This window comes from Monodon monoceros, unplaced genomic scaffold (assembly GCF_005190385.1).
Source record: "Monodon monoceros isolate NGI ecotype Baffin Bay Population unplaced genomic scaffold, NGI_Narwhal_1 Super_Scaffold_4, whole genome shotgun sequence".
Lineage (NCBI taxonomy): Eukaryota > Metazoa > Chordata > Mammalia > Artiodactyla > Monodontidae > Monodon > Monodon monoceros.
Window position 1 is genome coordinate 1,845,675 of NW_021703781.1, and position 20,040 is coordinate 1,865,714.

The following is a 20,040-nucleotide window of genomic DNA, read 5'->3' on the forward strand; positions in this document are numbered from 1 at the left end:
TAAAAGGCATCCTACAATCCTGTCACCCAGAGATAACACTAAACATTTAAATATTCCTCTGGAGACTTCCCTGGTGGTGCAGTGGTTAAGAATCCGCCTGCTAATGCAGGGGACACAGGTTCGAGCCCTGGTCCGGGGAGATCCCACGTGCCGCAGAGCAAATAATCCCGTGCACCACAACTACTGAACCTGAGCTCTAGAGCCCATGTGCCGCAACTACTGAGCCCGCGTGCTGCAACTACTGAAACCCGCGCTCCTAGAGCCCGCGCTCTGCAACAAGAGAAGCCACCGCACTGAGAAGCCCACGCACCGCAATGAAGAGTAGCCCCAGCTCGCTGCAACTAGGGAAAGCCCACGCGCAGCAACGAAGACCCAACGCAGCCAAAAATAAAAATTAAAAACTAATAAATAAACACATAAATATTCCTCCTGGCTTAAAGAAAGGCAGAGCAAGTAGTTTGAGAGAGGGATACAGGTACAGAGGGTGAGGAGAAGCAGGAAAAAGAGTTCCCCACTGAGGAATCAAAGTCAGACGGTCTTCACGTTTTTCCCTAGCAACGGCACCTGCCAGAAGACAGAACAGTCAACAGAGCAGCACCTCGGCCAGGCTGGGTGGGGCTGGTGAGCCCACGCACCTCCCGCCTGCTGATGACAGGCCTCCAGGGAGAGGAAACCCCACTTTCAGAGAAGCTTTTCTCCTCAACTGAGGAAAATTTTATACCAGATGACAGGAGGTTAGTTAGAAAAAAGTGCATTTAAATAACGAGTTATTCTACTTGCGTGACGGACATCTCCATACACCCAGTGGCCACTCCAGCCACCCTGGGAGTCGTCCTCATGTCCCCAGCCAACATATCTACTCAAGATATCCCGGTGCTTTCACCTGCTGATCGATCAGCCACTGTCCAGTTTGCAGCCTTCCCCTCTCACCTGGCTACTGCAATGGCCTTAAGCACGCTCCTGTTTCTTCCCATCCAGTCTCCAGGCCCACACTAAGCCGTCTCAGGGTGATCATGACACTCCCCTGGCTGAGACTGTTCACTGCCCCCCAGCACCTACACTAGCAAAATTCGAACGTTTCCACTCTCATCCACAGTAGGAAATACATTTTACACCGTAACCCAGTACACTCATACGTGTATACATAAACATACACACAAACACACCAGAAACAAGTGTCACTAACGTCGCATCAAGAGCCTCACTACACACAGTGTAATCTGGTACTTCCTCGCTGGTATGTTTCATTAAAAAAAGCTAGTCTTGACTCACCAATTAATTTCAGGGCCCCCTAAAAGGTAGCGCCTCGTAATTTGAAAAACAGTGAGGTAATATCTAAACGCCTTTGCAAAAAGTACTGATCATTTTCCTGCCTCTCTGTTCACCTCCTTCCTCTGCCCCACTCACAATTCTTACTCTAAAAATTGGCTTAATGGGGACTTCCCTGGTGGCGCAGTGGTTGAGAGTCCGCCTGCTGATGCAGGGGACACGGGTTCGTGCCCCGGTCCGGGAAGATCCCACATGCCGCGGAGTGGCTGGGCCCGTGAGCCATGGCCGCTGAGCCTGCGCGTCCGGGCCTGTGCTCCGCAACGGGAGAGGCCACAACAGTGAGAGGCCCGCGTATCGCAAAAAAAAAAAAAAAAAAAAAAATTGGCTTAATGGGACTTCCCTGGTGGTCCAGTGGTTAAGACTTCGCCTTCCAATGCAGGGGCTGTGGGTTCCATACCTGGTCGGGGAGCTAAGATCCCACATGTCTCACGGCCAAAAAACCAAAACATCAAACAGAAGCAGTATTGTAACAAATTCAATGAAGACTTTTAAAAAATGGTCCACATCAAAAAAAAAAAATCTTAAAATAATAATAAAAATTGGCATTACTTAATAGTTCCCTAGATACAACAGGGTCTCCCAAGCTCGGTGCATTTGCAAATGCTCTCATCTGCCTGAAACACCCACCCACGGCCTCTGTGCCCAAGAAAGTCCTTCAATCCTTGAACCCTCTCTTCTGATGCCTTCCAGATGCCCCTGGAAAATAGATACGCCCCTCTCCTCTGTTCCACTATATGTCATATGGATGTGAGTCATTCATTCAACAAATATTTACTCAGGGCCAGCTATGAGCCATGTCCCGGCTCATGTGCTATGAATACCATAGTAAGCGAGAACCAACACAGAAGGCAAAAAAGATTCTTGCCTTCTTGGAGCACAGCCAAAGAATCACAGACATAAGTGTAAAGTTACACCTTCAGTAAATGCTAGAGTAATAAATGGTGCTTTTAGAAAACGTATAAAGACTTAAACAAGGTTAGGAAGGATTTCCTACGGGAGAGATACCTGGGTTGAGATCTGTAGAGGATGGGGGAATCCCAGAATGACTGGTCCAGGCAGCGGGGGCAGACGGTACAAAGGCTCAGAGGGACGCGGGGAACACGGCATCTCCAAGCTGAGGTTGGAGAGGCAGGTAGGGACCTCATTAAGGATTTTTATCTCTAACCTAAAAGTAGCAGCAAAGTATATGTGTGTTTAAAGTACATGTTTGTATGGTATGTACATGTGAGTGTGTGTGGAGGGTGTGAGGAGAGAAGCCAGGAACCGAGAGCCCCATCTGTCATCTGGCAGATGGAAGTGGCTCAGCCGTGGTTTGAACAGAGCCGGGAGTAGCAGATGGACAAAGGAGATACTTAGGAGGCACACAGACAGAGCTGGTGATGAAGTAAGTGGCACACATGTATGTGGAACATGTAGCCTCACATAACCCTGTGCCATTCATTGAGCTTGGCGACACTAGGATACGAGTAGGAATTCTTTTTCAGTTGTGGCTGGGGAGGGTCTGGTGGGATCAGGGGAGAGCAGGCAGTCGATTTGGAACCCGTAATACTAGACTATAACTATGATAACTACCGCAATAACTAAACATCCTTCTGTGCGGTTGCAAGAAAATTCTGAAAAGAAGAGTCAGTCGAATGGAGAAAACCTAAATACGTTACAGATGCACATGTTTGTTTTCTCTAGTATTCAATTTACATGTTCTTTTTAGAATTTCTTTTCGACAGCGTAGAAGGATCTATAATTATTGTGGCTGTTACCACACCACAATATAGCCTAGTATTACAGGTTCCTAAATATAAATAGTAGATTTTATTGCTTTTTCTGATTGATACAACTTTATTACTTTATCACTGGCTTTGGATGTTAACAAGTCAAAACTCTTTCTTTGTGAAATGTCACAATGAATTATTGTTTCAAATAAAAAACAATGTTTATTTCTAAAAACTAATTGAGCTCAGAATATCATTCCAAAGTATTTTTGAATACACAAGTCTAATAATATTTACACTTTATAAAGTTTTCAGAATTTTAAATAAATTAAATTAAACTAATATTTCAATCATCCAATATTACTCACTTTATGCAAATGCAAAATCATGGTATAATAAGACTGTTATCTTACTGGATCATGTCCACTTAAATGTCTCAATTCTCAAAAGAATCGATTTTTTTAAACCCATAAAAGTCTAATTTACCATCTTCATTATATTATTTACATAGTGATTTTAAAATTTACAAATATTTATTTTTCCACCACAAGGCTGGCTTTTTGTTAAAACTCGAAAGTCACTGGATCAAAGACAAACGAATAAGTCAAAAACGTCACTGCACAGCAACGTAACAAGGATTAAGTTCTGTGTAAGTGGCAGGCGCACATACATATGTACATAAAAGATGGTTACAAGATCATGTGCAGAGGAATGTTTTACACTTTGTCTGCTAATGCAAAGTTCTTTCATGAATTCAATTCCACCAGAATCAGATCAGAATCAGATGAGCTCAAGGTCACACAACTAACAGCAAAGGCCAACTGCCTCATAACACTGTCACAGCACTTACGTCACCCAGCCCTGCATGAGCATCAAAGCAGCACAGACATCAGGAAAGGGTCCCACTTTCAAGAACGCTATGATGGAGGTGCTGACACATGTGCAAGTGACACAAGGACACTGACGTGGAGACAATACTGACTGATACGCTTTTAAAATCAAGAGGTTCCAATGAAGACGGACAGATCTATTAAGTCTTGAAACTGTGCTCAGTTGGAAACCTTGATGCTCAAGGAACACTGTATTCCTTTATAGACGTGCCAAACAACCCATACTTGGATAAATATTCAAAGGAACAGTTTGAAACAACAAAGATTATGGAAATAGCCCTTAAGTTTGTTCTCTGATGCTGGAGCTAAGACCACAAGAAAGTATAAAAGCTTTACATCAAAAGGTCACTCTGGAATATGAGTGGCCTTCATGCATAGATCCAAATTTCACGTTAAATGATCCTATATAAATGGTGACTATAATAAAATCCTAGCCCCCATGGCCCCATCTGTCTTCAGCTTTCTATGAATGAAGTCCGATTCTATGCACTCCTGCTTCACCCTGGAGTTCGCGGGCTGTCCAAGAGAAACACTTTGTCGGGAGATAACAAGCTAAAACAAACTGGAAAAGCTTGTCTGTGAACGGTTATCACTGAAGATTTGTTAAACGATGTTTATTGGCTTAAAAATAAAGAGTTGGGCTTCCCTGGTGGCTCGGTGGTTGAGGGTCCGCCTGCCGATGCAGGGGACGCGGGCTCGTGCCCCGGTCCGGGAGGATCCCACATGCCGCGGAGCGGCTGGGCCCGTGAGCCATGGCCGCTGAGCCTGCGCGTCCGGAGCCTGTGCTCCGCAACGGGAGAGACCACAACAGCGAGAGGCCCGCGTACCGCAAAAAAAATTTTTTTAAATAATAAATAAATAAAGAGTTGTCGCACATGTGGAAAGATCCTGCAAGGAACAGGTGAACATCTGATAGCATATACTGACCAAAAATGACCCTCTGGTGATGCTGAGTTGAGTCCTAACTTGGCATCCCTCCATGCTTGAAGAAACGCTTTACCACTATTCTGAATACTGGATACGAAAAAGTATTGCTGGGGTAAAAATCAGTTTCGTTACTGCCAAGACCCAGTATTGCTGCATTTGCCAATAAAAGAAAAGGAAGAGCAGTTAGATTTAAAGAATGGTCATACTTTAAAAATACAATATAAAGAGATGGATTTATGCAAATTCTGATTCATGGTAAGAAAAGGAGTTTTGGTCAATTAGAGAAGTAGCAATAACTAATCTTTGGACACTTGCTACCGTGTGGTTGTGCAGTTTCTTGATGAGATTGGCTATCAGAGATTTGAAGAAATCCATGAAAAGCTCTTAAACAGGAATTATGTGCATCAGTTTCAAACATAAAGCCTAACATGGAAAAGTTATGTCCAGAAAAGCAGGATCAAGTCTCTTATTAAAATTTTTAAAAAGAATTTTAGCACTTAATGTCAAATCTTTGTATTTTGCATTTAGCATAGTCATATAACGTAAAGAAAATGTGACAGATTTTCACCAAGCTCTCTCTGGATGTCTCTAAATTTGCTCCTGCTTACTCCAGCGTGTCATGATTTTCCACATGTGTTATAATGCAGAAAAGGCTGGGAAGCACCGAAACAAAGGGGAAGAGAGACATCCCCAAGAAGAGCACCGGCAGGAAAGCCAAAGGCATTGAATTCCCATGTAAAGACGTGTCATGAATGACAACGCAGTCTCGTCTTCTGCGGGCCCGTAGCATTTGAACTTTCTGCTGCTCCATCATCCTCTATTCCTGCCCCATCGTAGCCTGAATCACCAAAGTCACCAGTCCAACCTTATAACCCACACATTCTCAAAGAAAAATTTACCAGTCGAAAGCAACCCAACGCAGATTGATGAAAATGTTATATCAAACTTCAACATATTAATATCTTTTCATAGCACAAAGAGAAAAATTCTGATCTACTTTCTGAATGCAACTGCAAGGAAAAGATGTTTTACGATAATAAATGGACAACAGAGATACTATGGAGTCACTAAAATTATGATTGTAGAGAAAGACTGAAAAACATTTATAAAATTAAGTAAAAAAGTAACACAAAATAGTACATAAGTTCAGATTATAAAAAACAAATGCATACTTTGAAAAGGTCATAAACTTAAATAATGGTAGAGTGGCAGAATTAGGAAATTTTTCATTACTTAAAGTTTTTTCTTTAACGTTGTTATATTGCCTTCAGCTAGACGGATAACAATATTTTTCAAAAAGTTAAATGAATTGCTAATACGTCTGCAAGCCTGTACTGTTGTCTTCTGTTGGCTACCGTAAATTAGCTGACATTTGCTCCTATAAATGTATCAAAACCTCCCTTTCAAGCCAGGGTGTTAAAGTGCTTTCTTACCTTTTTAAATACTGCAATGCTAAACAGAAAGGCGATTTTTAAAACTTTATAATCTACCCATCGTACTTTAAACTCCACTGAAGAATATTATTCCCTATGACCACTCAAACACATAGCCGCTTGGATCTAAGCACTTTAAAGTAATAACTATAAAAGTGTCTTATTGATTATTTGAGAGTGAAGATGGAATTGTCAACATAATTAATCATATGTTTAAAAAGAGAAAACAAAAGCAGAGCAAAAATTTCAAAAATAATACTTTAAAATTAAGTCTGCCTGCTGGATTGTAAACTATCTATTGGCTCTTACTGTATTAGCACAGATGAATATGCCAGAATGGTCCTTGGAATAGCTGAAATTAACTGAGCACTTACTATGTGCCAGGCACCTAGTAAAGTACTTTTTAGGATATTTCATTCAAACTGAACGAGAATATTTTTGGAGGTAGTTATTATTGTGCCCATAATCCAGGTGGTTAAATAACTTGCTAGTAAGCAGCAGAGTAGATGAGAACTTGGGTATTTCTAACTTTACTTGACCCTCCTGGACAGAGAATGGATAATGGCCAGGCATCTACCAGAGTACAGTTAAATCATGACCTGAGATACACAGCCAGCAATGTCAGGCTGCATTGCAGGTCTCCTATGCAACTCTTACACTTGCGTATGAAAGCACTTGGTCTGTACCGGATTTTAACACAGCCATCAATCAATAGAGGCCCAATACTTCCACTGAAGAGTCTCATAATTACACTTTAAGGTGAGAAACAAATCCACGAATGGACTTAAGCGTGCAGATCAACTCCTGCATGGAGAGTAAACATCCGTAGCTCTAAGAATTTCCAGTGTCCACATCTCATGGGAGACATCAAGGTAGAGAGGAAAATGAACTGAAGCTAACGTCTGTCTTTTTGAAACTTGGTTTGAATCTCACCTCTGCCACCTGATGGTGGGGAGACTACAAGCAAATTGCCTGATCTCCTTAGATCGCATTTTCCTCCTTTAAAATAAAGTAATACTGCAAAGATTAAATGAGAGCATGTTACAAGGCCTGCACTAAGAAAGTGCTCAGTCAGGGCTGATTTCCTTTACTTTCTTGTAAAATCTTAAAATCCATGTTTTATTGCAGCACTTTCGCTATGCGTAAGTCCATATTTTTGTCGTGACTATAAACTTGCAATCATATAATTAAGAAGAAAAATTACCTGAAGCATTGTTGAAAAATGTCTTATTGCTTCATCATAGAGACCACTGCCAATCAACACATATGCAATAGCTATGAAAAAATACAGAAACATTAAAGGAACGAATAAAGGATCTCAGACTGGAATCGGTAACTAAATTCTTTACCAAATCTTAAAAGGCAGCTCCAAGGACTAGAAGCAGTTAAAGAAAACCTAGAAGTTAATAAGATGTAATTGAATTCTCCTACCACTCAGCACTTGCTAATCAGTCTTCTAGTTCCATCTAGATTTAAATTATTAAAGCCATCTATAAAACACCCGCCTACAAGAAGTAATTATCTTTTTCTAAGCCCATCACTCACTTTCAAATACCAAATAATCTTTACGATGTTTCTTATCTATATATACAAAAGAGCTAGTAATAAGCCTGAATAATGTCCATATAACATGGCAATGTGACTTTACTGTGAAAGTTAGAAGAAATACCCCAATAGCATCACATATCTCGATTCCTGCAGGTGCTGAATTTACTGCCAATTACCTAGTAAGAACAAAAACAGAGGCTCCAATTAATATATATTAATATAGTGCTTAACTGTAGATATAATTCACAGCACTGCAAAAGGCCACTAGTCTTTTCTCTAGCTCTTCTATTCAAAATACAGTCAAGACACTACTCAAAATATACTCTAAAGATCACAAATAGTTTTTAATCAAATTGTTTAGGTAAGTGGTATTTTGAAATTAGAGCCATGAATATCTCTTAAAACATGGCACAACTTAGACTAAACGTTTTCACCTGTCAAAAAAACCAATAAATTTTAATATTCTAGATTACATTTTTATCTATAATATTTGCCCTAACTCCCTAAAGTCCCAAATATCCCTGAAAAATTGTATTCCTAACTCAACATAATACTATTTTGATCATATTTCTTTGCAAAAAAGGCTTTATGCAACCCTCTAATTCAAGGACATAATTACGTGTTCAAGAAGATGGGTAACTAAAACTTTTAATGTCATTCAGAGTTTAAATTCCTTGACACTAAAAAGTAGTCAAAACATTAAATGCAGAAAGAGATTCAGAGTATCTTTATAACTAACCTGAGAAAAGTAAAGTTCAGAAACATACAAGAGCTTTTGGGGGCATTCATCAACATGAAAAGAGGAATGTTTTCATCCTAATTGTTTTGGAAAGATAATTAAGCTCAAACTCCTATTCAGAATAATGGGAATGGATGCTACTCAGGTAGTTGTAGCAGACAATGTAGCAGACCAGAGACCTCTTCGGCGGGGGTCAGCGGCATTAGTAGTAAAAACAACAACAACAACAATAATAGTTACATGTACAGTACCCTTAATACGTGCCAGGCACAGTCCTAATTATATACATGTATTATAGCCCATTTACTCCTTAATCGCAGTGAGGTAGGTACAACTGTCATCCCCATTTGCAGACAAGGAAATGAAGCATTTAAACTGTCCAAAGACAGCATGCGGTGAGACAAAGGAAACAGGCTGCCTGGCTCCAGGACCCACCCATCTCTGAGAAAAATCTGGGCTGCACTGAAACTACTGTGCACGGGGCTGGACTGCAAAATCGTTTGAATTCCTCGATGATTGGATGAACAGGGACTGAAGCATAAACTTGTGCATTTTTGAGTGTAGGAAGGTACTTTAGAAAGCCAAGAACTGGGCTCAGATTCTGGCCCCGCCACTCGCTGGCTGTGTCACCACAGGGACCTCAGTCGCTCTCATGACTCTCTGAGTCTTGCTTAACAAGCCTGTAGAAAATTTTCTTAGATTCCTTTCAGATCTAAATTTTCAGAATTTCCTACCTATCTTCCCATAATCAGTAAATATCTGTTGAATGAACAAATGAATAAGTGACCCATAAAAACATATACGGCTTTAGCGGATAAATGTTATACTTGGCGACATGTTGAAAACTTTCGTCCTTGGCTAGCCTACTGAACTCCACTCAAATAAAATCAAATGCAGCTCTCAAATATTTCCATCTAAAAGTAAATATTTTTTTGAGAAAAACCCAAAAGTATGCATTAAAAAGTAACCTAAATCTTGGACAAATATAAATAACTGTTCGTACTAGGATCTAAATTTGGTTGTGGGAGTTCAAAGACATAAAGGAAAAACTAGGATAGCTGGAATCTCCCAGAAATTGTTAATAACCAGCAATTCCACATCTCCGCACAACGTGTATGTTGACAGAGGTCATTTTTCCAAGAAAAAAAAATACTGAGGTTCAAAAGCTCCTAAGCCAGCTCAGGGACTATCCTATCCCAGGGTGTACTACAATTATTCTTAGAGCACAGGACAGGCCTGGCACACGTCAGACTCTTAATTCACTATTTAATAAATGAATATAAGGCTGAACAGAATCCAAGGACTACAACAGAGACCAGATCTGATGCCTTAAAGGATAATTAATTCTCAAAGCCCGCTCAAAGAATATAAACAAAAAGTGATTAATACTTTCAAAATAGTCAACTCTCAATTATCCGCACTAACAAAGGAAGAAGCCAATACAAGAAGTGCTCAGTCTTAATATAAAATGCATATGGTAGAAGAAAGGATAAAATGGTTATGTGTAAATCAGACAGAAAAAAATTTCTGCAGGTGCTTTGGGCCACCAGGCAACCTGTGGGAGAACGCACTTATGTGAAATCTGTCCAGCTGCAGTGTTCAGTCCTCTATTCAATTTTGTTTCCACTCTTTCAAGTGTGAGCTGACCAGGCACTGATGGAGACACACCCAGAGCATATCAGACACTGGCGAAACCAGACTGTTTTAAGACATGCCTCGAACAAGCCAAACTGCATGACCCGTTTGCCGATTAGAATGAACTCAACTTTCTACACCCACATGCTTAGACCCAACAATAACTGATTGGCCCCACAGTAAAATTAACTCAAACCTAGCTATTTTATTACAAAGAAGACTGAAGTAGGTATGATTCTCTCCTGCTTTTACTTCTCTATTGTTCATATTTGATGACAGCACACAAATAACCTTCTAATGAATGCTAGTAGCTCATAAGAACTCGTTACCATAATTATTAATCTCCATAGAAACACAGGTGTGGAACAGTCCTTACGGATTCCATCCAGACCTTTTATTTTATGACTTATAGTACCGAGACCCTCACAAGGGCTGAATGCCCTCCCTACCCAAGATCAAACCTCTCGTGCTGGCAGAGCCAGGCTCTGTGCTCTTTCTGTCTCACCATCCTGCCTACCTGCTCTGCATCTGATCATAAATTCTAGGCAAATATCCCAGGAACGGCCCCCGAGTCAAGTCTCACCTAACTCTTCATTTGTGCTGTCATTATCAGTAGCAAATGGGAATCTCTTTTGTTCGGCAATAGACTTGGCCTGGCTCTGAAATAAAAACAAACATACATTTTTAGCTTATCGCAGATGAGAAACTTACCATGAAACCTGTATTTAAAAGAATTAAAGCTACATTTGATTTATATGAAAGCAAGAAAATATTCACATTAAGTCATATCAATCATGTACTTCAGGGACACAATTTGTGCTGTAACTGATTTGCTTCCTCTTCTTATCACTAGTGGTTTTTGGTTTCCAGGAACACCTGTCTTTTTACTTTCATGGGGATTAATCTTCCCGGCTGCTTCAAAGCTCCCTCCACAGACTACTCAATGACATCGATCATGTTACAAAGATCACACTCTAGTGTTTGGTCTCCAAAGTGGCTTGATAACAGAATATTTTTTAAAATAAATTTATTGTTTTCTGACTGCGTTGAGTCTTTGCTGCTGCGCGCAGGCTTTCTCTAGTTGCTGCGAGCAGGGCCTACTCTTCACTGCAGTGCTCAGGCTTCTCATTGCGGAGGCTTCTCTTGTTGCGGAGCACGTGCTCTAGGGGCGCGGGCTTCAGCAGTTGTGGCTCGCGGGCTCAGTAGTTTGGCTCGCAGGCTCTAGAGCGCAGGCTCAGTAGTTGTAGTGCATGGGCTTAGCTGCTCTGCGGCATGTGGGATCTTCCCGGGCCAGGGCTCGAACCCATGCCCCTGCATTGGCAGGTGGATTCTTAACCACTGCACCGCTAGGGAAGTCCCCCAGAATATTGCCTTTTAAACTTTAAAAATAGTTTAGAAGTAAGAGCTACCGTTTGTTGGGACTTCCCTGGGGGGTCCAGTGGTTAAGTCTTCGCCTTCCAACGCAGGGGGCCCAGGTTCGATCCCTGGTTGGGGAGCTAAGATCCCACATGCCTCGTGGCCCACAAACCAAAAAAAAACATAAAACAGAAGCAATATTGTAACAAATTCAGTAAAGACTTTAGAAATGGTCCACATCAAAAAAAATCTTTTTAAAAAAAAAGCTATAGGTGGTACAGGGATGACACCATAATAGGACCAGCAAAACCTGACCAAGAAACAAGACATGCTATTAAATAACGCATAGCAGGCGATGAACATAACCACACTACTTGATGCATATGCAGACTTGGCAGAAAAGCTAAAGCAAAAGCGGAAGCTAGGGAAAAAACTAAGTAAGTTAGCTTAGCAATTGGAAAGATTCTATAGGCAGCAATGGTCCAACATGCAAAATGACGGCTCTATTGTGTTTTGGAGACAAATCATGTCTGATTATGCAAACAGCTGTCACTTTGCCTGAAGACTTGACTGTCGGCACTAAGTTGTGATATGCTTAGCCTACAGGGTACACATTAAAATGATAACTTCATACCAGATTCACCTAAGATATGATTAAAACTTGTACACACACACAGACAGGAAAAGCTAAGATAATACAAGACTAAAGATGTCGCTTTTGGCAAAACTTTACGATCAGAACCAAGTGACATCTCAATTATTTGAATTCCTCTTTTTGTTAATCCATTGTACAGATGCCTACAGGCATGTATGACAGCCAAATAATTCTACACAGGTGACTCTTCTGACTGATGGATATGCTCTTTGGCTAATGATTGGTACTCATTAGCCATAGTCTCTTGGGCTTCACTGACTCAACAGAGTAACAGGTATTTCCACCTATATTCCCTACACACTTAAAGTCAAGATTGATGTTCAGATACAGAGTGGTTTTGGGTTTGCCTGTAAAACAAGTCAAGAATAAGCTACCTCTACTTAGAACGCAAGTTAAAAGACACAGGTCAGAAGGGCATCCCATCTCAGGAGACTCAGAGTTCTCGCTTCATTCCATTCAGGACCCCAAACCAAATGAAACACCTGAAAATTCTACCGCTTTGGGGATGTTTATACTTTATTTCTTCCAGTAAAACCTTGGTGGCTAGAGGGGAACTCTGTCAGCTCTTTCTTGCCTTGCTCTATAGCTGGGAGCTTCCACACATGGGAACCTCATTCGGCTTCTTTAGGAAGTGGTAGATTCCACAACACGTGAGGACAGCACAGCACTGTACATACATCCAGGTGTGACCAGACATAAGTCCTTCCTCTTTACCAGCTGCTTACAGACAAACACATAAGTGCAAAACATTTTCTACTTAATAAATTGCTTAGAGCCAAGGAAAGGGGTCTATAAACAACGCTTTTAATGCTTCAAAAACTTTTTATTATTTCATCCAGTATTCAACGAAGGTCTTGGCAACCATTTGCCAAGACTGTGTGCAAAAAGATGGGAAGAGAAGAGAAATGAAATCCCATAAGAAGAAGAAATCATTTACTAAGCAACAATAAGAATATGCTGAAGAGCGTATCTGATTTTAAAGGGTTTGTATTATATTAGAAATAAAATTTATAACAGAAGTGGGCGGGCAAAGTATAGTAGGGACAAATTCATTTCCTGATCAAAAAGAATCTTCCCCACGTCTAATACTGCAACTATAGATATCTTCTGTGGACAGAGTGGAGCAGCTATGATCAAGGAAGTTTAAACCCACAACCCCACATTGCTAGTAGACTAGCCCCAATCCACCTTTCAGGTCCCTGCTCATGGTTCAATTCCTGAAAGCTGTCTTGCCTGATACCCCTAACTTAAGGGAGATTATGTTGACCCTTTGTTTTTCCTTCATATGATTTGCACAGTTACACGTCTATGCTTACTTGTATAATTATTTGATTAGTAGCTATAGAGCCCTAAGTGCTGGGACCAAGCCTCTCTGGCTCACCACTCCCTGGCTAAGTACTTGCTTAGCTAAACGCTTGACAAAAGTAGGTGCAAAATAAATATCTGGAAAATGAATGAATAAATGAAGAGTTTAACTCCCATATTTTCAACCTAGGGAAAACAAAAGGCCTAGACGTATCAGCTTTCTCCCATAGGTTACTAGCTAGTGCCATCTTAAACTGGAAAGGCAAATAGTAGGTAATATTTGAATTACTATCAGCAAGAAGGTCCCTAATAACTCTAAGAATCTAATCACTTCTCCAAGGTGGGGATGATCCAGTTTCTATTTAAATGTTTTCAGTGATGGCCAACTCACTACTTCACAAGTTAGCCCATTCTGGTTTGGGACAAGGCTAATTCAAAAGTTCTTCCATATACCACGTTGACGGCTATGCGATGAGTTAAGTAAAATCAGTTGATCATTCTCTAGTTTGCAGTTTTTACCCATACTGAGTAGTTCTTACATGAAAAGGCAGAAGAGCTTTGTCTGGAGAAGAAAAGAGTATCCCTAAAGGGAAATTTTAAACAAAAGAAGCCAACAATATCTATGTGGATGTCGAAGGAAAAGGCCTGGTGAAAAACTGTTAACCTTGGGCACTGAAAGAAGAGCAGCCTCACAGAATTAAGTGTGAACAAAAATACCCTGGCACGTTGAGGCAGCCGGGCCAGAGGGGGACACACGCTAGCACGATAGGTAATGCACGTTACGTGGCACGGTGCCAGGTGCTCGTCCCTGGAATGGAGAGGTCTCTGGTACAGCTTAGCTGGTGCTGATTAAAAAAACATAGATATAAAAGATACACAGGCAAAGGCTGGAAAAATAAGATTATACGCTACCTTCAAATCCGTAAGGCTCCTAGAAGTAAGGTTCAGCCATGATCTCCTTTATTCCTTGGAACTTGAAAGTAAAGAGTCCTAGGTCCAGAATGACCAACCATCCAACGCATAAGACACAATAATTCAATGTGACTAAACACCAGATGACCTATCTTTACCTTATGCAATTGGACTCAACTCCTAGTTGATAAACAGACGCAATCTCCACCTTTTGGAACTAGTATCACCATGTTTCAGGTCACAAAAACAGAAGGCATAGAAGATGCATACCAGAATCTTTTCAGTGTTGAGAGAAAGCAAAGAGTCACAGGGTGGTGGTCCTTTGGGTTCGCAGTCGGAGTCATGGAAATTCAAAAAGGATGACTCTGAAAAGCAAACAGTCCTTGTTATTCTCCTTACTTTAGATGTATGGCTCTTAGGTGCTTAACTATGAATTGCAGTGTGAAGAATCCACAAAATCAAAACAAGGACAAGGGTAAAAAACACTAAAAGGGGCATCATGTCTTCCACCTCTACAACTGGGTAACATTTTATAGTTTCCAAGTATCTCACACACGCCTCGCTGATTTTGTCCTCACAACAGGGAACACAGCTGTTAAGATCCTTTCATGGGATACCTCTGATGTGGCAGCATTTCCCAGAGGTTAAAAAAAAAAATCACAAAGAGGGGAACAAAGTCAAGCCAGGAAGACCTGATGTTAAGAGGTATGTGCTAAGGATCTAGTATCCAGAATATCTAAAAACTCCTCAAATTCAACAAGAAAAAGACAACCCCATTTTAAAAACGGGTAAAGGACTTGAACTGGCAACTCTCCGAAGATATACAAACAGCCACTGAGTACATGAAAAGATGCTCTACATCATTATTAACTAATGAATACAAATCAAACCACAAGGAGGTACCAATTCACACCCACTAGGATGGCTATAATTTTTTTTTTTTAAACGGGAAATCACAAGTGCTGGCAAGGAGGCAGAGAAATTGAACCCTTGTGCAATGCTGATGGGGATGTAAAACTGTGTGGCCACTGTAGAGTTGGCTGGTTCCTCAAAAAGTTAAAGATAGAATTACCACCTGGTCCCGCTATTCCGCTCCTAGGTACGTACCCCAAAGAACTGAATACAGGGACTCAGACAAGCACACATACGCACATGTTCATAGCAGCACCATTTACAATAACCAAAAGGTGGAAAAAGCCTAAATGTCCATCAACAGAAAACAGATAAACAAATTGTGGTATATACATATAGTGGAATATTATTCAGCCTTAAAAATGAATGAAGTGGGGACTTCCCTGGCGGTCCAGTGGTTGAGAATCTTCCTTCCAATGCAGGGGACGCGCGTTTGAGCGCTGGTTGGGGAACTAAGATCCCACATGCCGCGGGGCAACGAAGCCGCACGCCGCAACTACTGAGCCCGTGTGGCACAACTAGAGAGTCCGCGCTGCAACTACAGAGCCCACACGCTCTGGAGCCTGCGTGCCACAACTCGAGAGAGAAAACCCACGTGCCACAACGAAAGATCCCACGTGTCTCAACTAAGACCCAACGCAGCCAAAAATAAATAAATAATTTTTAAAAAACGAATGAAGTACTGATACATATTACAACATGGAAGAACCTCCAAAACAAAAACTAAGTGAAAGAAACTAGACACAAAAGGTCACATATTGTATGATTCCGTTTACATGTAGTGTCCAGAATAGGCAAATCCATAGACGCAGTATGCACCTTGGCGGTTGAAGGAGGGAATGGAGAGAAACTGCCTGACGGGCAAGGGAGTTTACTTTGGAGTGATGGAAATGTTTTGAGGTAATTGCACTACCTGGTCAACGTGCTAAATGCCACTGAACTGTTCACTTGAACATGGTTGATTCTACATTATGTGATTTTTTTTTTTTTTTTTTTTTTTGCGGTACGCGGGCCTCTCACTGCTGTGGCCTCTCCCGTTGCGGAGCACAGGCTCCGGACGCGCAGGCTCAGCGGCCATAGCTCACGGGCCCAGCCGCTCCGCGCATGTGGGATCTTCCCGGACCGGGGCACGGACCCGTGTCCCCTGCATCGGCAGGCGGACTCTCAACCACTGCGCCACCAGAGAAGCCCAACATTATGTGAATTTTGCCTCAACAACTTATTTTTTAAAATATGCTCTAATGCAGCAGTCATTAAAGAGCACAAAATTATGTTCAAGAAACCACGTGAACCAATTTAGCTGAATTCTCACATGTGTGTATCCTAACGACAGGAAGAAGGACATGACGGATCCAAGCGCCCTGGTGGGGAGCAGTGACTGAAGCCGGAATGTTAAGCCTCACAAGGCACAGCGGGGTTTAAAGGATGGATGGGTTCAGACTGGCGGGCAGAAAGGGAATGGATACTCCAGGCAGAATGAGTGGTGTACAGAAACACAAAGGCAAGCAAATGCAAAGGGGCAGTGAGCAGACCACCCTAGCTAGAGGAGGGAGTCGGTGCTGGAAAATAAAAAAGGTGAGTGGTCAGACTAGGAAGTCATGGACCCAGAGAAAGGCTTTAGTCTGACAAGAATGAAGAACCAGTAATGCTTGTTGATAGGCAGTTGGATATACGTTCATCAATAACCTGTCTCCCCTACCTTTCAAAAAAGGTACCATTTGAGAACTCACATGTTGAGCCCTGTGCAAAGCACTACACAGACATGGCTGTATTCTCTTCTAACAATCTCTCCACTTTATGGAATTTTTTTTAGTTTCAATAAATAAACATCGACATAATTTTATTTTTTATTGTAATTGAAGTATAGTTGATTTATAATATTAGTTTCAGGTGTACTGTTTTTTTTTTAATTAAAAATATTTTTTTAATTTTTGGCTGCGTTGGGTCTTCGTTGCTGCGCGCGGGCTTTCTCTCTAGTTGCGGCGAGCGGGGGCTTCTCTTCCTTGCGGCGCGTGGGCTTCTCATTGCGGTGGCTTCTCTTGTTGCAGAGCACGGGCCCTAGGCGCGCGGGCTTCAGTAGTTGCGGCACGTGTCCTCAGTAGTTGTGGCTCGCGGGCTCTAGAGCACAGGCTCAGTAGCTGTAGCGCATGGGCTTAATTGCTTGCGGCATGTGGGATCTTCCCAGAAGAGGGCTCAAACCCGTGTCCCCTGCATTGGCAGGTGGATGCTTAACCACTGCGCCACCAGGGAAGTCCAAACATTTATTTAATTTTAAATGGTTGCACAGTATTCCATTGCATGGAATTTAACCATACCCCTATCATTGGATAATTAGGATGTCCTTTCTTTTTCCTTAATACAGACACTTTCAATGAGTATCCTTGACCTATATTTTTGCAAATTTACCCAACTGGGCAATTAAACTACAGTATAACATATGTAATTGCTGAGGCAAAGGGTGTAAACAATTTTAAGACTTTCCATATATATTGCTCCATTTCCATCTCAATGCTTAATAATTTCATTTCCATTCACAGTGTATAACACCACTATTTCCCTCTGCTCAAAGTAGTGTCATTCTTTTTATCTTTTCCAATCTGAAAATAGTACTAGTAAGATTAAACTTTTGGTTTATTGGCCATTTGTATCTCTTTTGTAAATTGCTTATATCCTTTGCTAATTTGTAACTCATCTATTCTGGCCTAAGATTTAGAGAAGAATTTCTAATTATCTACTTTCTCACCTCAGGACCACTTATGAAATTATCAATTTGAATGCCACCTTTATAACACATTATAGTCACTGGGATCTGTTTCTAGACTCCTTTTTTTAAAGGAATCTTTGAGATGATTTACATCTACCTTCTGCAGTAGCTCTGACAGATGACTCTTCAATCTCTACATGGACATTTATTTCTAAAAAATTATAGTAGTTATTCACGATCGTTGTAGAAAATACAGAAAAATCACAGAATGTAAATAAAAGTCACTTACAATACCACCATGCGTTGAGAACCACCATGAAAATTTTGGTGTGTATAATTAGGAGTGATAATTCTGAAGTCGGGTGGCTGGGTTTGAATTCCTGCTCTCTGCCACTGCTTACTAGCTCTTGGCCACTGACTTAGCCTCCTCCATCTTCAGTTTCTTCATTTGTAAAACAGGGTCAGTGATAAGTTATCTACGTCACAGGGGTGGTTGTGAGATTTAAATAAGGAAATATAAGTAAAGCATGTGGTATAGTTTCTGACACAAAGAAGGAGCTCAAAAAATGTTTGCTACTATTGTTATCATGAGGTTGTGAGAACTGAATGAGCTACATTGTTTTGTAAGCTGCCCTTTCAACTTAATAATATAACGTAAACACTTAACTATATGATTACATTTTCTTCTACATTATTTAAATTTAAACTTGGTGAGATTATATATCATTTTAACACTTCAGACATAAAATTTCAATTCTCTACAATAGACCTGCATCTTGTTGTTTTGTTTTGTAGGCTTTCTAATCCCTCATAATGATGTTTATTCTGACTTCAGTATCATTGTTTAAATTACTATAGCTTTACAATGAGTGCATACAGGTTAATGTAAAAGCAAAGCCTCATCACCTTTTTTTAAAAAAAAATTTCTTGGCTATTTGGATAAACATTCTTCCTTCAGATAAACTTCAGTCATTTTGTTACGGTTCCAAAACAAAAAGCCCTGTATGGTTTTTATTAGAATTGCATTAAAATTGTAGATTAATGAGGGGAGAAACACTTGACTTCTTTACAAAATTTAATCTTTTATTAACCTATGTGGAATTTTATAAATTTTATGCAGGATGTACACGTTCAAGTCTGCTGTGATCTTAAAAAAAAAAAATCGCTTGATAACCACAGATTCATCGGTGGTTGAATCTATTATCTGTTGAGCATCTACTATGTTCCAGTCACGGCCTTAGCCTCAATGGTCGTCAAAACCATAAATGACCCCAGTCCTTGTATATAGCATTCAGTGGGGAAGCTGACAGTAATCAGAGCCACATAAAAAAATGTCAGAATGCAACAGTTTAAGAGTCATGACCTAGAGCATAATCTGGAGAAGAGGTGTGTGTGCTCAGGAAAAGCTTCCAGAGGACTGAGTAACGCCAGCCAATACCAATACAGTCACCATGTATAGGTACCCTTCCAATCCCCATTTTTTTTTTTTTTTTTTTGGCGGTACGCGGGCCTCTCACTGTCGCAGCCTCTCCCGTTGCGGAGCACAGGCTCCGGATGCGCAGGCTCAGCGGCCATGGCTCACGGGCCAAGCCGCTCCGCGGCATGTGGGATACCTCCCGGACCAGGGCACGAACCTGTGTCCCCTGCATCGGCAGGCGGACTCTCAACCACTGCGCCACCAGGGAAGCCCCCAATCCCCATTTTAAAGAAGAGGAAAACGAGGCCGACAGCCTAAGCAATTTGCAAAAGGCCACCCTCCAGCAAAGCAATGGAGGTGTTGGTTGGCTGTCTGCCATGAAAGAGTGAAGGCAGATCTAAGCGAAGTTAAGGACTTCACAGGTGAAGGTCCATGGGAGGCTGGTAGGACCGGGAGAGTGGCCCAGGCAGAGATGCAGCATACTGTCAATCTTTTGCCTTCTTAGCTGACTAGAGCTGAATATTTTATCTGTCCACATTATTGAACTTTTAACAGCTCTATTAATGTCT

At 41.1% G+C, this 20,040-nt stretch overlaps 2 protein-coding genes across 3 annotated transcripts in view; both read right to left on the reverse strand.

Moving 5' to 3' along the window:
- TTC13 (tetratricopeptide repeat domain 13) overlaps positions 1–20,040 on the reverse strand; it is a 70,015-nt gene that overhangs the window by 37,739 nt on the left and 12,236 nt on the right. For both annotated transcript variants that reach the window (XM_029244711.1, XM_029244710.1), the window contains exons 2-4: positions 14,709–14,803; positions 10,794–10,869; positions 7,493–7,563 (exon numbers count right to left, since the gene is read on the reverse strand). In XM_029244711.1, coding sequence (XP_029100544.1) covers positions 7,493–7,563; positions 10,794–10,869; positions 14,709–14,803 — 242 coding nt within the window. The remainder of the gene's footprint in view (positions 1–7,492; positions 7,564–10,793; positions 10,870–14,708; positions 14,804–20,040) is intronic.
- Positions 1–20,040, reverse strand: part of FAM89A (family with sequence similarity 89 member A) — a 79,748-nt gene that overhangs the window by 6,449 nt on the left and 53,259 nt on the right. Inside the window, exons 3-4 of the transcript XR_003796963.1 lie at positions 14,709–14,803; positions 10,794–10,869 (exon numbers count right to left, since the gene is read on the reverse strand). The gene's annotated coding sequence lies outside the window, so the exon portion shown is untranslated. The remainder of the gene's footprint in view (positions 1–10,793; positions 10,870–14,708; positions 14,804–20,040) is intronic.